General features: G+C 33.0%; 3 protein-coding genes across 3 annotated transcripts; 2 read left to right on the top strand and 1 right to left on the bottom strand.

Annotated features, from left to right (window-relative positions):
- Nucleotides 1-9,326: 9,326 nt before the first annotated feature.
- Nucleotides 9,327-10,778, top strand: LOTGIDRAFT_163197 (hypothetical protein; the record flags this gene model as incomplete). Its single annotated transcript, XM_009059258.1, has 2 exons — nucleotides 9,327-10,035; nucleotides 10,429-10,778. 2 exons carry the CDS (start codon nucleotides 9,327-9,329, stop codon nucleotides 10,776-10,778), a joined length of 1,059 nt encoding a protein of 352 aa, XP_009057506.1.
- Nucleotides 10,779-12,195: 1,417 nt separating this feature from the next.
- On the bottom strand, nucleotides 12,196-12,813 carry LOTGIDRAFT_121719 (hypothetical protein; the record flags this gene model as incomplete). The annotated part of the gene is made up of 1 exon (XM_009059259.1): nucleotides 12,196-12,813. One exon carries the CDS (start codon nucleotides 12,811-12,813, stop codon nucleotides 12,196-12,198), a length of 618 nt encoding a protein of 205 aa, XP_009057507.1.
- Nucleotides 12,814-15,854: 3,041 nt separating this feature from the next.
- LOTGIDRAFT_163199 (hypothetical protein) lies at nucleotides 15,855-16,461 on the top strand (the record flags this gene model as incomplete). The annotated part of the gene is made up of 2 exons (XM_009059260.1): nucleotides 15,855-15,972; nucleotides 16,112-16,461. 2 exons carry the CDS (start codon nucleotides 15,855-15,857, stop codon nucleotides 16,459-16,461), a joined length of 468 nt encoding a protein of 155 aa, XP_009057508.1.
- Nucleotides 16,462-18,333: the final 1,872 nt, after the last annotated feature.

Consider the following 18,333-nt stretch of genomic DNA (forward strand, 5'->3'; position numbering starts at 1 on the left):
TGGCTAAAAATTGAACGTAATATAGAGAACATGGGCAACGTTTTACATGTGGGTGTATAAATCAAAATCCATCGAAACCTTGTCAGATCGCTTTCTGAATCGATTGGCGTAATTTTGGAAAAATTCGAAACACTTACGGATTCATTGGTTGATGAACGTAGAATTTTCACGTGTTAATTCGAATTTCATGTAAGATTTAACGTGACAATTCAGCGTTCATCAACCAATGAACGCAAAAAAATCTACATTCAATCCTTATATTAGCATTCGGTAGTGTTCGGAATCTATCACCGTCTTTTTTTTTTTTTTTGGATAAAATTATTGCCATAATATAGTTAAACCTATCATTATTGTCAGAAAAGTGGGAAAAACAGCAACCCAACTCCTGTCAATTAACTTTAAGCCCCGCCCCTACGTTGCTAGGTAGAGAATGACGTATGAATACACAACAACAAAAATATTTCCCCATAACGATAACAAGATCCACATTCATTCCTTATATTTTAATTGGTTTATCGTTTCTGCTAAATTACGACAAAATGTTCTATTCTTTAATTGTAAAAATACCCGAAACCGTTGTTGCTTAATTCACCGATATCTGTCAATCAAGTTCACCGCCCCGCCCCTAACAATATGGTTATCTAAAAAATCTACATTCAATCCTTATTTTAGCATTCGGTAGTGTTCGGAATCTATCACCGTCCTTTTATGGATAAAATTATTGCCATAATATACTTAAACCTATCATTATTGTCAGAATTCATAATTCACCGATATCTGTCAATCAAGTTCACCGCCCCGCTCCTAACAATATAGTTCTATAAATCAACAGTCTTATTTGGATGATAGAATTATCAAATATTTTTTATTCCATTGAAATATTAACAACAATTGTAAATTTAAATAAATTGTAAAATTAGATAGCTAAAAGAACTTGGGTCAATCCTTGTTTTCGTTTTCGATGTATTCATACGCCTTATTGTCACGTGACAAACTACAGTTATTGGAAAATAAACGCCGGTTTGTCTAACTGGTTTATTGAGTGAGTGATAGTAGAAATGTAAATATATGTGAATAACAGATGCAATCCAAAAGATGGGATCCGTCCTCTAGAATGTTAACGTGCTAAAAATTGAATGTATTTTCAAGAACAAGGACAATAACTCATAATAATTCTTTTTCGATAGTTCTGATTATCAATAGGGTTCATCCATGGGTGATTTCTAACATACATACCAAGTTTCATTAATTCAGTCAACATTCTGGAATGTTCACGACCTTAAAATTGAACGCGTTTTGAAGAACAAGTGTAATAACTTATACTAAATATTATTCGATTTTTCTGATTTTTAATAGGGTTCATCCTTGGGTGATAACACTCATACCAAGTTTCATCTAATCCGTCAAGAATTGTACCTTCTAGTGTTTTATGAGCTAAATATTGAACGCGTTTTCAAGACCAAGGGCAATAACTCATACTTATTATTTCAATTTTCCGTTTTTCGATAGGGAACATCTTTTGGGTGATACTGACATTCGTCAAAATCTGTCAATAATTGAACCATCAAGAGTGTTAACAAGCTAAATTGAACGTGTTTTCATGAACTAGGGCAATAACTCATACTAAATATTTTTCGATTTTTCTGATTTTCATCCGTGGGTGATAACAAACATTCCCACCAAGTTTCATCAAAATACGCCTTCTCGAGTGTTTACGAACAAGGACAATAACTCATACTAAATGATTTTCGAGTTTTCTGATTTCCAATAGAGTACATCCTTGGGTTATTACAATCATACCAAGTTTCGTCGAAAGCAGTCAAGAATTGTGACTTCTAGAGTGTTAACGAGCAATGGTGAATGGCAATATATGCCCCCCATTTCATGTGAGCGTATGAAAAGTATAGGAATGACAGAGCCACAAATTTTTATGTTAAGTATATGTAGAATACTCTATAGTTTAAAGATGTGCAGGCTTTCCTTACAAGTCACAAATTTACAAACATGTGTTTATGGCTATAATTTTACCCTTCGGGCTTTTGGAGGATTTCTTATATAGCCACAAAAGACACAATAAGCTTACGAAGTTCAGTAACAGCTATCTAAATGCAATGATATTGTGCAAAGACAAAGTCGAAATTAAAAAAGGGCTTCTAGAGGTATTTTTCTTACTTACAAAAACAAGTTTGAGAACAGTCGGATTAAAAAAAGTAGTCAGCATTAAGATTTTTTGCATTTTTCAAGATGGCAGCTTAACAGGATTTGCATACACAGCAAAGGTACGAAATGAAGATGTTATAGTACAAATTTTGTAGATTTTTTGGAAGCCCATCTACCAAGTTTCGTAAAAATCGAATGAAAATTTTGACGAAAATTCAGTTAAAAAAAGTTCAATAAAATTTTCTAATTTTGAATTTCGGAAACTGTAGTATATTCAAGAATACTGAGTCTGATGTCTGGAAATATATTTAACAGGTACTTCCTCGGTCTGGATTGTCTGACTCAATGCCAAAAATGTTGTAAGTATTACAGTTTTTGCTAGGTAGTCGGACAACGACATAAAAAAAAAATAAATAAAAACTGAAAGGTTAACAATAACAATACAGCTTCGAGCTCAACTCGAAACCTACAATTATATAGGCACATTTTTGTTACAAATCCTATATTAATCTTTGTACCGACATTTTAGATGAATGAAAGAGACTTACTTTTCGGTTTTCTTTTCAATCGCAATCTGTCTCTGGAGAAAAAGAATCTCAATGCTTTCAACTTGATGACTTCTTATAAAGAGGCAGCGACTTGAATGAATTCCTTTTAATATAGGAAATAAAAGCCCATGAAGAAGTTAGTACGGAAATAGTTATGATCGATGTTAATTGAACAAAGGCGGAGACATTCCTCTTCAACCAATAACTTAACTGTTATTCTTGTTTACAAAGAAATCCTATACAGGTTAACAATTACACATAATTCATTGTTCTTTTCAGTAGGAGTCATTTATAACGTTTCATTTCCTACCTGAAGACATACTGATTAGTGGATACAAAACACCCCCGTCACACTCTCAAGTTTGGGACATGTTTTAAATAAACGCCAAGGTTTGGCGAATTGTTCTGGATCTCTTTGCAAATGCCAAAGAACTGATAAGGTCGTTGACAAATATCTACATGAACGCAATAAAAGCGCGGTATACATGTGCGAAAGACGTTGCAATGGCGACTTTAAGGCATCCTATCAATGACCGCCGAGTCAATGGATCGACACTTAACATTATTTTATTTATACATGAAAGGGATCGTATTATTCAAAATTTTGTACATTATTAATAGTCTGTGCCCTTTCCGCCTTACCTGCAAGGTCGAAAATCCGGTCTCTTTAAAATTCAATTGGTGAATGGTCCCCTTCACAACACCGCATATAGTTCTGAGTGTATGAAGTTGAATACTTTCCAAATTTGTAGTAAGTTCAGCTGTGCACCCATCGCATATAATATCGCAATAATCAAAATGAGGAAGAATGAAAGAGGTATAGATCGTATGGAGTGATTTCCTACTAAGACGGTGTTTCAAAGATCATAAGCAGTTGACAAGTTTCCCAGTTTTTGTTAAAATCGACCCAATATGTTTATCCCAATGACAGTTTGTTTGAAATGTGAGCCCTAGATGCTTAAGTACAATAACATAGGTGTATCGTCTAATTTTAAAATTGGAAGAAGTAGATTCCTTTTAGTAGTAAGTGCGAGTGATTCAGTCTTTAATGGGTTAAAGGAGATCAGCCACGATTTGAACAATTATGAATAGTTTCAAGGTCACGATTCAAAACCTTCTCGCATGCGTTCGGGTCATCAATTTTCAGATAAAGGCTTGTATCATCGGCACAGATACGGATATTTGATTGGATGTGTTCAACAATATATATATAAAAATAGTACAGGGCACAGGACAGAGCCCTGTGTAACGCCAGCAGGGACTAGTCTAGGACCAGAGGAGACACCACTCACCATGACACTTTGTTGTCTGTTTCTGAGTCTTTAAACCAAATGAGTACGTCTCCTCTGATACCAACAGCCCCAAGCTTATGATAGAGTCCGGCATGCCAGATTCTGTCAAAAGCTTTGCTTATGTCACAGAACACTGTCCTTGTGTGTTTTCCCTGGCCGATGGCTTGATAAAAAGATAGTGGACCACAGCCATATACGCCCACCACGGCATGCGGATGGTAAATATTCAAGATTTTGGGGCAAGGGCAATAACTCTGCTCAAATTCGAACTTGATCTTCGTTTTATGAATATGTACACACACACCGAATTTTATTTGATTCCATAAAAAAATGTTGACTGACGGACGGACCTTCGTTTCATGAATATGTATGCACATACCGAATTTCATTTGATTCCTTGATTCTAGTTTTTAGAGTGTTTACGAGCAATTGATGTTGATAGAAGTACTTACTGTATAGAGGTTAAGGGGCGATAACTCATCAAAAGCCTTAAATTTAATCAGAAGTAAACTTAACTTACAATAACATCCAAAATTTCATCAAAATCGGTTGAATACTAAGAGAGTAATAGCATATTCAAGATTTTGGGGCAAGGGCAATAACTCTGCTTCTAACGGTCGAAAATAGCTCAAATTCGAACTTGATCTTCGTTTTACTATGTATACACATACCTAATTTCATTTGATTCCCTCAAAAAATCTAGTATTTAGAGCGTTTACATGCAAATATTGACGGACGGAAGGACGGACGGACAGGGGTGCCGACATTATACGTCCACATAGAGAGATGTGGGCGTATAAAAAGGGCGCAAGGTCGATTTCTGTTTTCCAAATAAAAGGCACGCGATGTGTTGAAAGGGAGAAATTGAATAGAGTACAGAGAGGTGAACAAAGCTCAGATTTGATATTTTGTAGAAGTGTTTGGCTAACTTGGTCTGGGCCACTCGCCTTTTTTGCATCAATACAGGAATGGGGTCTTCAACTTCTTGTTAATAAAATATGACGCAGTGAGTTATTGTTTTGCTTAAGTTCAGTGAGTGGTACATTGTTGGAGTTCAACTGTGACTGGTTAATGAGCAAGTTCTTGATAAGTGGAGGTAGATCATTTGAAGGGTTATTCTGCTTTATCACATACCAGTTTACAAGCTGCCATCATTCTTTGTTACCAAAATTTTTAATTTCATTAATTTTCATATAAATGTTGTGAAAGTATTCCTTTTTACATTTTCTAATCAACGCTATATATTCGTTTTGCATTTTTCTAAACTTTTGCCAATCATTTACAGAATTCGACCGGGTTGCTCTTTTGTGAGCCTTGTTTATTCTTCTGCTCAAGTATCTGATAGTAACAATTTTGTTTTCAATGTTTCTTTCAGCAATTCTTATTAACTGTGAAAGATGTAGATGCTTTATCAATATCACTATTATCAACGAAGATACTCCAGTCTGTACTAACGTTATGCCGTATTTGGTCATAATTAGTGTCCTTACAGTTCTAAATAGTTCGTTTGAAAGATTTGAAGGTCAACCGTCAAATATACACGGTTATGGTCAGAAGAGACGTAATTTGAGCAATTCGTTTGTATAACGAGTTTTTGTTCCATTCGAATCGGTATGTGTTGGATCTAAAATAAGCTGTTGAAAATCAAATAAATGTATGGCATCTTGTAAGAAAGATTTAAGATTAGTAAAGAAGTCGATTTTAAAATCGCCAAAGATAAAAATATTCTTTATGTTTGAAACGGCTGGTAAAAAAAATGAGTCGACGCGTTTCTATAGATTAGCTACTTTTTCTAGCTCAGCTGAGTAGTATATGAGCTTATAGATTGTTCACACTTTCTCCCATTTCATTTGGGAAAGTTTGAACAATCAATAAGAATCTATAAGATCTCAAAAAAGACATCCATGCCCTACATTCCATCAATTCACAGCCTACATTTCATCATTAAATTAACTCATTTAAAAATAGGATGAGTTGAATTTTTAAACACTAACAACACAAATTCGAAGATTATTCAGGCGGCGGTATCTTTTCATCAATATTTTCTCTAGGTTCAAAAATAATACCAAAAGTAGGCAGATTTATTTCATACAATAAGTCCCTCATTTCCTCAGGTGCTAAAGTCATAGGATCTGTCGTGAAAGCGGAAAAGAGTATAAGTGACGCAGTGAACAGGTCTGGCGAGTTGAAAGAATTACAACTAATAAGAGAACTGTGAAACGGGAGATTAGAAGAAAAGAAAGAAAAAGGTTTTAAAATTATAGGATAAAAATGATAGTCGCACACAGTACTCTAATAAAACTTATTTTGGTTCAGATATACAAAAGTTATTGGGCTCTCTTCCTGGTTTTCCATGGGCAAAGTATCATTGAGAAAAACATCTTCCGGGTCATAATTATACTGGTCCAGGTAATAGGTTAGATCTACGATTAGACGAAAACGATAAACCCAGACCAGGTGAATGCCAGTCAATAGAGTTGATACTGCTCCACTTAAACATGATATTTTATACGGAAATAAAGACATAAAGTTTAGATACGAAGTAGACAAACATATGATAATCGGACTTGAAAATATTCCAAATCCAACATTCCAAGAGAAAATGGAAAGAGCGCTGATTATAAAACTGTTAAAAGCAAAGATGAAATTGGGTATGGGATTGGCAGTTGAAATTCATAAAGAATTTAGAAAAACCAAAAACTTTGAAAAACAAATCAGGTTTAACTATTAAACAAGCTTTTAAAACGATTATGAAATATGCTGATAGACCCCAAAAGTTAAGGGTAGATAAAGGAAGCGAATTTTATAATGAAAATATGAAATCACTTGGGTTTGAAATTCACAGTACTCTGGACGATGGAAAAGCTGTAGTAATAGAAAGATTTAACTTCTGTCTAAATGGGTTGCCAAATAAAGTTATTATTATTATTATTATTATTATTATTATCACACGACGCTTAAATAAAAACTGAACTAAAGTCTCAAAAATGGTTAAAGATTTTACCCACTGGAATTGGAATACAATAATAAAATTCATTCTTCCATCGGTGTTCTCCTCTGAAAGCTAGTCAAAATCCAGATATAAAGTTTTCTTCTACACTTCATAATTTCGAAAATGAAATAAAAGATATACACGTTAAGGAAAAGTTTAAAGTTGGAGATCGCGTTCGTATTTTCAAATATAAAAGTAAATTCGAAAAAGGTTACGTGGATACTGGACAAACGAAATATTCATCATTGATAAAGTAAACAGTACATCACCTCCGACATATGAATTAATCGATCACGACAAAGAACAAATCATAGGTAGGTTTTATCAAAACGAACTTCAAAAAACTGACTCGATAAATATGGAACTGATATAACCTTAAACTTTCAACTTATGAGATGAGTTAAATATATCACCGTTTTATTATTTCATGCGGGATGAAATAAATGATCTCAAGGATAAGAAAGATGAATTTTATGCTATAACAAATATACATACTTCCAATCAAAAAGGAGTTCACCACTCTGCTTCATACAAAGACTCTTCAAATAACTTATATTTTTTTGATTCTTTTGGATTAGAACCCACTGAAGAGATAGTGAAATTAACTAATAAACCAATCAAATGTTCTACATTTCAAATTCAAATACCGGGACAAACGTTTTGTGGACAACTTTCACTTAGGGTTTTATATCAGTTAATCTTGGGAAAACAACAGTTTAAAGAAATTATAATAAATTGAACTTAATAAAAATGGCGAACAAGTTAAGATTAGGTTCTTTACCTTTAAATACTAAAAAACCTAACACTACAGCATGGATAAATAAAGCAAAGCCTTACTTTGTGGATCAAATTGGATTTCGGGGAAGGGGGGTTTGATTCTCCCAAATGTACAGGCCAAGGGTGGAGCAGACACTTTATTTAGAAATTAGGATTAAGGGTCTTGATATAGGGTTTTCTTCTGTTCTAATTCTGATCTGAAATTAGAAAAAATAAGTATAGTATCTGTTATGTACTGATTGTTTTTAGTTTACTATGAACAATATTATCATTTAAGTTCTTATTTTTTGAATATGCAACTATCCTTTTCTGCTTATAGACATGTGCGAATTTCTCTTGAAGGCTCTTATAGTGGGCATGAACTATCTTGCTTGCTCGATTTCTTGATGTATTGAACGGGACAACAAAGGGTGCTATGCCTACATTATGATGAATATTTAGTCCTATAGGTCTTGCTGTATTCAATGTCTCTATCCAATGGGCTTCCCTAGATTGACGGAATTTGGTAGTTTCATCTTCGGGCAAGTCAATTTCTATACGCTCAATTGGAATTAGGGTGATATCGTCTATTGAATGGTCGTCAAGGTTGAAATGCTTAAAAACAGGCTTGTCTTTCTTTAATTTGATGTCTGACCTATGAGCATTAAAACGAGTTCGTAAATTATTCTTAGTTTCTCCTACATATTGTTTGGGGCATTTCTTGGATGAAATTAAATATATTACATTCGAATGTTCACATGTTAGATGTTCCTGGATCGGGTACCTTTTATTCGTAGAGTTGCTTGCAAAATAATGAGTTTCTGATATAATGGGACATGTTTTGCATCTACTGGACAAACATGGAGCACTTCTTAAACCTGGAGGTATTTCGGCATAAAGTCTGTTTTTAGCTGCTATCTGTGCTAAGGTGGAATTTTTTTATGTTTCGTAAAAATCGTTTAGAGTACCCACGCTCTTACAGTTTTGAGAAAACAATCGTACAGGCTTGGTTGAAATCAGAAGATCTTGTACAAATTCGATGAAATCGTGAAACTTGTGACTAAATTATACCAGAAAAGGTATGTTTTGGGTGAAAGGAGCTCTTGTGCAAGAGTTGATGAGTATCAGTTTCTTTGAAATACACTTTAATATCCAGTTTATTTGTTCCCAAAACTGTTCGATAGTATAAGTCCAAACCATAAAAATGTCATCCAAAAAGCGTCCGTAAAAAAGTGGGTCAAATGGACAGAGGGGCGACACCTCACGTTCCCACTCTGCCATGAAAAGGTTTGCGTACGAAGGGGCGAATCGTTTGCCCATTGCTGTCCCTGAAGTTTGTTAATATGTTTTACCATTAAATGTGAAATCGTTTTGACTAAGACAAAACTCTAAAAGCTGTAGAATTGCATCGTCGGGTCCGTTTGGTTTCTATTAAAAGCTTTACGAACTGCCGTTAGATCAGTAGTGTTATCGATATTGGTATACATAGAAGAAATGTCGATAGAAATTAAAATAGCATTAGAGGGAACTCGAAGATATTTTATCTTATTGACAAAATCTCAATTTTAAACCTTAAAAATGGCAAATAAAATATTAGATCCAATCTTTAGATTATACGATCCGATTCGTTATTCATTTAACAAGAAAAAAGAGGATTATATTATCATCTCTCCCACTGTTGGTTCTAAATCCCAATTGAATGATGGTGGTAGAATTACTTTCGAAATAAATTCATTATCGAATTGGTTGCTTCTTTCCGATGCTTATTTCAGATGCGATTTCAAAATCAAAGACGCCATTCAGAATCAAGTTCCACAAACAAATACAACGTTAGAAAACAATTTCTTTCCATCTTTATTTAGCGAGATGGTTTTGGAAGCTGGTTCAAATCCGATAGAAACAATCAAACATCCTGGGGAATTCGACACAATGTTGCAAACAGTTTTATATCCTAAAGATTTCGATTCAGTTTCAGGCTGGATACCCGATGTTGGTGATGGAAGTATTTTAAAGGAACCGGTAAGAAATATTGCAAATGATGCCGATTTAGCTAGAGTGAGAGCTGTTGCTCGAAACACAATAGAAAGAGTAGGACGAGTTGCTAATCATGGATTCGAAAAACGAGTACTTCAGTACAATAATGTTGTTGAGAATAATAGGTGGGGTAATTACGTAAATTGGAAATTATATCCTTTATTCGGTCTGTTGGAACATAGAAAAGTTTCCATAGGCTTACCATATAAAATTCATCTACAAAGAGAAATAAACGACGATAAGATATTCTTTGGTGAGAATGGTTCAGATGCAAAATTAGAAATAACGAATCTCCAACTTTTTATACCCGTAATAACACCATCAATTGAAGTAGAAACGAAAATATTCAACTCGTTAACTAAATATATTGAAATAGCTTTTCTTCATCGCAATACAGTGGGTAGCATGACTTTAATCATGACTTTGGGATCATTCGTTTTATCTCACAGTAAAAAAATAATGAACAATTTCATTCACGTCATAAATGGATTTTATAAACCCGAAATATGCTATACCGACACTGATAGTTTGTACATTTCCAAAAATTGGAAAAAAACTAAACAGAGCTAGTTTGGTCTCGAAAAAGACTATTGCAAAGGTAAAAACGATTACGGTGACGGTGGAATTATATTTGGTTTATATTTAGCACCAAAAGTCAAATACAACATCGTTTTGACTTCTGATGGTGTCTTAAAAGAAAAGAAAACGTTTAAAGGTTATTCTAATGATAAGATAAGTGTAGAAGATTACGTTCAGTTAGCAAGCGGACATGATGTGTCGAACAAATTTAATAAACCGTGGGAAAAAAGTTTCACCAATGGAGTAGTTATTCCAAATGATAAACAAACTAAAGTTTTTAGAAGTTATTTGAATAATGTTAAAAGAAAACCACCAAACAGTGAAAGGATTATGTATCCTTACAACGACAAAGATGAGTATAGTTTTGACGAAAACTATGAATTTGATGATTTCGATTATCTTACTATTCACCGTTGATCAAATTACAGTGAATGTTGATCACGTCGACATCGTTCTCGATGTTGGCCTTGTGCGACGCCAATGTCGATTGCGCGTATATTCGTTTATCGAACCCTAGTAACGCATTCAACGAATTTTCTACGTTGAAATCGACTTGACTGTTATTTCTCAAGATCAGTTTTATTTTGTTCAGATTCAAATTACTTTCGAATTCGATATTGTTTTTGCCGTTCACGCTTCCTGCGTATTCGGATAGGTAATCGTTGATGGCTACGTATTCGTAGCTCCCCGGTAGTAAGCTTATGGTTTCGAACGTAACTCCGTTATCCGTCGATATTTTTAGTTGATTGTTTTTTTCGTTGATGTTTCTAATGGAATTGTAAACGGAGAAATACTTTAATCCCAGTTCGTACTGTTTATTGCGATCGAGTTCATACTTGTAGTCTAGGGACAATTTGATGTCTGGTTTATTCGAGGTGATAACGAATAGTTGTTCTTTATTGGACATTTTTAATGACGTTTATATAGTCTTTTTTAGTGATGATTTCATTCTCCAAAAGTCGTTTTAATATGGCATTGACTTCGTTGTATTGTCTGTCCGATCGATGACCTTCTTTCATGGCCGCTAATATTATTTCTAATCTATTAAGCAATTCTTTATTGTCGTCGGATAAAAACGTTATGCCTTGTCCAGATGCCACCATATCATCGAATTCGTCTATTTCTTGTATGATTGGTGGATAATCTTCTGCATAATCGTCTGATTTCTCTTGTTATATAAAAATCAACTTCTTTCAATCTTCTTGTTTCGGGTCCTGACTTTCTTATTGCATGTAGAAATTTTGAGTATGCAACTAAATCCTTGTAATCGGCAATTTCAAAATCCTTACCATTCATTAAATCTATTAACCCTCTCGTTAATGTAAATATAAAGTCTTTTGTGTCGATTTTGAATAAAGGGGAATTTGGACTAAATATTATTCTAAATCCATTAAACAATAAACCTTGATTATCAACGTTTGGTGAAATGCTCTTTGGTAAATCTGGGTCAGGGTTTGAAAAAAGACGTTTTATATCATCTAATGTCCTAATTATAATACCATTATATTCAATCGGTTTGGGTTCTATATGAGGTGTGGGTTCTAAAGCTAATTTCTTTTTAATATCCTCTTGAGATTTTAATATGGGTTGAAATAGAGTCTGTAGATCTTCCGTTAATCCGAGTTGTTGTAATCTGTTATTTTCAACTTGGGTCTTTATTTTATTCTTAGCTTTGATATAATCTCTATTTCTTTTTAAAAAATTATTCCAATCCGTCATTTTAAAAAAAATAAAATTAACATATATCGATCATAACTCTTTCTCCCGCAGGTTTTCTAGTATTTACAAATACATATCCATGATCATCTGGGTTTCTCCATTGAGCTTTACAAACCTATTTAAATGTATCTCTGTCCATTCCGTGATTTATAGACTGAATGATTTGAGATAAATCTTTATTGTTTAATTCAAATAATAAAAAACAATTTGCATTTTTTCTAATGAACATAGAATCCATCCCGTAAAAAGATTGGGATTGGTATATGCAGTGACAGTTGTGATGTCTTCCTTTGGTGAAGAATTCTTGTTGAACAGTTTGATTTCTTTGCGCTACGCAGTCGTCAAACAATATTAAGTTCTTTCGATTGCTATCAATATTAGACAAGTCTAGATCATTAACATTTTTCGTAAGAAAAACTTTTATATCCGTTGGATTCTTTCCTTCGATGTAGTTATCTATGATATCTTTTATTTCCACTTCTTCGTTTTCTTCGTAATATTGAAATAGGTCTTGAACATCTTTCTTTGGTAAATATTCCAAAGCTTTGAGGAATTGATAATACGATTGCTCTGGTGTTGTTGTGTAGATATACAGAGAATCGAAATCTAAAAGGTTTGGTGTTGTCAACATGTTAAAAGTGAGATGAGTTTTCCCAGAACCTGAACTACCGCATATACACATGAGCATTGGGTTATTAGGAAATATTTCTGAATGATTAAATTTTTTGCCCATTTTTATTTATTACATTTTCGTACCAAAAATCACCCAGTTGCCTTTATACTTTGAAAGGAAGATTCCCTCGCCCGAACGTATGTTTTTAAAAAATATGGCGTCACCCTTGTGTTTGACCTTCATTTCTCCGGTGTCGATTTTATCTATTAATTTGCTTAATCCCTCTTTAATAGTTTTCTTGGTTTCTTCGCCAAATCTTTGTCCGAATTCTTTAACCGTCCCTAATATATCTCCTATTCCCGAACCTCCCCGTGCTTCTCTTTCCATTGCCAAATTGTGTCCACGTTCTTCAGCTTCTTTTACTGCAGCTGCTTTATTTGCGTTGGCAGCTTTGACTGCGGCAGATATTCCTCCAGTAGCTGCACCAGCTGCAGTTAAACCAGCAAAGATTAAAGGTAAGAAAGGTAAAAATCCACCTTTTTTAGTTAAATTCTCATCAATTCTTTCCAAGTCTATATCGTCTCTGACTTTGCAATGTTTGTATTTATCGATAATCTTTTGGGTTATATGTACTTTTTTACCGTTGTAAGTTATTAGAGTCGGTGAATTCGTTTCCATAGCTTCTATTATTTTCATAACTAAAGTTTCTGGTTTCATTTTTAAAGGGTGTTTATTTATTCAATTCTTATCATTCTTCTATCTGATATTTTAATCAAATGTTTTGCTTCTTCCAGCAATAAACAGTAGCCGGTCACATCTCCTTGTGTTTTATCGAAGTGAATATTTATGTTCACCCCTGTTTTGAAAAGATCTTCTTGATGACCTGACAGATCGAAACAAAAGATTGGATGATTGAGTGAAAAATCTGTGTATTCAACCTGAGGCGTATTTCCAAACAGTTCTGACCGGTTCTTTTAAAACTTCTCCGTCACCGACATCGGGAATCCATCCCGAAACTGAATCGTAGTTTTTGGGATAGAGAACCGTTTTCAACATTGTGTCAAACTCGCCGGGGTGTTTTATGGTCTCTATCGGATTTGAACCAGCTTCCAAAACCATTTCGCTGAATAAAGACGGAAAGAAGTTGTTTTCTAAAGTCGTGTTGGTTTGTGGAATTCGATTCTGAGCGGCGTCTTTGATTTTGAAATCGCATCTGAAATGGGCATTGGAAGGCAGCAACCAATTGGACAACGAATTAATTTCAAAGGTAACTCTTCCTCCGTCGTTTATTTGGGTCTTTGTCCCTACCGATGGTGAGATGATTACGTAATCCTCTTTCTTCTTGTTGAACGAATATTGAATCGGATCATATAATTGAAAGATTGGATCTAATCTGTAATTTTTACTTGCCATTTTTATCCAATGATTTTAAACCCTTTTCCTTGTTTTTCTAAGGCTTGTCTTTCTAGTCTCTTATTTCTTAGTTCTCTTATTAGCTGAAGTTCTTTAAGTTCGTTAGATTTTTTCACTGCATCGCTAATATTTACTCCTGCTTTTGCCACAGATCCAAGAGCTTGCGCTTCTGAGGAAATGAGGGATGAGAGATGTAAGCGCAGAGAAGAAACCGTCTCCTTCGAATTTTTTTTGTTCGTGTTTTAAAATTAAAGACAGTTTTAATGCGGTTATTTTTTACTGTATTATTTTTTAGTGATCTGTGGTTTTGGGTAATTTATATTGAGTCTGTTATAATACAGTTTGGAGGAGTTTGTTATAATACAGTTTGGGGAGTCTGTTATAATACATTTTAACAGTTTCGGGAGTCTGTTATAATACATTTTAACAGTTGTGTCTTTTCGAATATGACGCATTGAAAAAGCTGCGCATGCGCAGAAGTGAAATGCGTCATATCCGAAAAGACATATACTACTGAGATATGTATGGGTTATTCCTTTGAAAAACAAAACGGGATTATCAGTCAAACACTCATTTGAAACGATTATGAAACAATTTAACCGTCATCCAGAAAAACTATGGGTAGATAAAGGAAGTGAATTTTATAACAAAAATATGAAATCTCTGGGATTTGAAATTTACAGCACGCATAACGAAGGTAAAGCTGTAGTAATAGAAAGATTTAACAGGACTCTAAAAAATAAATTATTCAAAAAGTTCACGGAATTGAAATCTCAAAAATGGCTTAAAATATTACCAGAGGTTGTAGACGAATACAATAACAAAATTCATTCATCTATAGGTATCACACCAACACGAGCCTCGAGTAATCCAAATATTATAAAGTCAATTAACGCGCAACATAACTACGAAAATGAAAGAAAGAATTTAAATATCAAACCCAAATTTAAAGTTGGAGATCGAGTTCGTATTTTCAAATATAAAAGTAAATTCGAAAAAGGTTACGTTGGATACTGGACGAACGAAATATTCATCGTTGATAAAGTAAACACCACAGTACCTCCAACATATGAATTAATCGATCAAGACAAAGAACAAATCATAGGTAGGTTTTATCAAAACGAACTTCAGAAAACCGACTTTTAAAAATGAATGATGAAGAATTTGATAGAAGATTAAGAGATGTAGACAAGCATTTACGCTATAAAATTTTTTAAATTTAAATGCAAATTTATGTTCAAAATATTATTGAATGTGTTTTATCAGAATGTAATACAATTAATTTCAAACACAAACTACGTATATATTTCATCAATACTCCTCAAAAAACCAACTTTTAAAAATGAATGAATTTCTCGATAAATATGGAACCGATACAACCACAAACTTTCAACTTATGAAATTGAGTTAAATATATCACCGTTTTATTATTGCATGAGAGATGAAATAAATGATCTGAAATATAAGAAAGGTAAATTTTACGCTATAACAAATATACATAGTTCCGATCAAAAAGGAGTTCATCATTCTGCTTTGTACAAAGACTCTGACTTTTATTTCTTCGATTCTTATGGATTAGAACCCACTGAAGAGATAATCCAATTGACTAATAAACCAATCAAATGTTCAACATTTCAAATTCAATTACCGGGACAAAAGTTTTGTGGTCAGCTTTCACTTTGGGTTTTATATCAGTTGAGTTTAGGAAAACAGTTTGAAGAAATTGTAATAAATTTAACTCAATAAAAATGGCGAATAAGTTTGGATTAGGTTCTTTATCTTTAGAAACTAAAAAACCTAACACTACAGCGTGGATAAATAAAGCGAAACCTTACTTTGTGGATCAAATCGGAGACACTCTTCAAGGTGATTTAGATATGAACAATTTTAGCATAACTAATTTAAAGTCTCCGGAAAACGATAATGACGCCGTTCACAAGAAATATTTACGGGAACAAATAAATTCAATTGAAGTAAATAAAAACATTAATAGATAACATTCCAGATGAAAATGAAGATACGTTTCAACAGGAATTAAATGCTCTGGAAACTAAACTTAACAGTGAATTACAAAAAGAACTAACAAATATTAAAAAACAAATACAAAACATAGATGATAGCGAAATCAAAACCCATATTCAACAACAAATACAAAACATAGATGATAGCGAAATCAAAACCTATATTCATCAACAAATACAGAACATTGATGATAGTGTTATTCAACAACAGATAACCACTATTAATAACCTAGTTTTAAAACAGGATAAAAATATACTCGCATTAGGAAAAAAAGTTTCTCAAGAAAGAATCATATTATTTCAATCTTCCATTTGGAAATTTGACTCGTATTGACTTGTATTGATTTATCAATGGCACAAAAAATGTAGAAACTAAAGAATTAGAAATTAACGATGAAAACACCAAGAGAAATCACTCATATGAAATTAAATCGAGTGGAAAATATATAGATAGGTTTAGAATGTTAATCATACCAGATAATGAAGAAGAAGATCTTATATTTTCTCATTTTAATATGATATTGGAAACGGAAACTCCGCCATCAGTAAGTATTATTAGAAATCCAGAACCAGAAAAAAAAGATATAAGCATTTATCAGTTTTTACGAGCAACAAACTTTGAATACGTAAAACTATATTTTGTTAATAATGATGCATTTACCTCAATTGATATTCATAAAAGTCAACAAAATCAAAAAGTTTTGATACTACCAATAATAGATAGTGAGTTTCATGTTAGAATATCAATCTTTATTGAAAAACCAAAATTTTCAGTTCATCTGAATAAGATTAATGATTCGAAAGAACAAATATCATTAGTAACTGTAAAAGTTTTATTCAATTTTGCTTCTAGTCAAGAAACAGCTATATCAGAAATTCACTTAATTTAATTACCTAAAAATGGAACTCGAAAGTAGACAAAACTACATGATAGAAAAACAAAATGAACTAAAAGAAAAACTAAAACAATTCAACAAATGCAGAAAAACATGGAGTAAAATCGATTCTGTTTTCAAAACATTAAGTACAGATTTAACAATAGGGATAACAGTGGCAACAGCCGTAACCGGTGGATTAATGCTTCCAATAATCGTCCCAACTATATTAGCCGCATTCACTGCCGTACAAACTTCATCTTGTGGTTTGATTACTTTAGGTTTTACATCAAAACAGAAAGGAAAACAAAAATTTTAAATACATATCTTAATAAATTATTCATTTTTTTTCGAAAGATCGAGAGAGGATAAGAACATAACCATTGAAGAATTAGAAGAATTCAATGAAATTTTAGATAAATTTGATGTAGAAATATCATCAATGAAAGGTAAAAATTCCTAGTTAAAAATAGTTGCTTCAAAAATATGAATAAAATTGAAATTGTAGACGATAAAAAATTCATACCAGTGAAAATTTTAGACGATATTATTGACAAGATTATCTCTGATGAATTAAAAAATATGAAAAAAATTGATAAATTCATATCAAATGAACTTTTTTCCGATGTTATTCACCTTATCTCTGATGAATTTATAACATTTAAAGGGCAAATTGAAATAGTTGGAGAGATAACTCAAGATGGAAAATACAAACAAGACATGAAATTTGTAGGTTTTAATACCAACACTTTTGTCAATTTCTTCGCTGCAGTGGATGAAAAATCGGATGCCTCCGATTGGTATTTCACAGGAAAAATGATTTTCCATAAAAATAATTTCAAAGAAATAAAAAGATCAAAAAAGGGTAGTGGTGTTAGCCTACTCAAAAAGATAAAAGAATATATCGGTATAAATTGTTATATACCGAGCGATGGATGCTGCTTTGTAAAGTGCGTTAATCGTGTTTTAAACGAAGACTACACGAGAGAATTTCAAGATTTCATCAACAGTTTTCAAAAATCAAACAGAAAAGGAGTTATGACAACTGCTAGAATCTGCGAATTCAATAAGAAATTTAATACTAATTTTCAAATATATATGCCCAAACATAGACATTTTCAACCAAAGAAAGTAACCGAAGAATTAGATTGGGTTTTTTATTTACACAAAGAACATTTCTGTCTCATTAAAAGAAATAACAAAGCTTTGGGCATTAAAGAAATAGAAGATAATTACGATGAAAACGTATGGAGAACTTGTGAAGATGATAATGCGGTAACGCAAGTTTCACTTCTAAAACTAAACGTTTTTCCAACCATTCCCGATTATGT

The sequence above is a fragment of the Lottia gigantea genome, assembly GCF_000327385.1.
Source record: "Lottia gigantea unplaced genomic scaffold LOTGIsca_38, whole genome shotgun sequence".
Taxonomy (NCBI): Eukaryota; Metazoa; Mollusca; class Gastropoda; family Lottiidae; genus Lottia; species Lottia gigantea.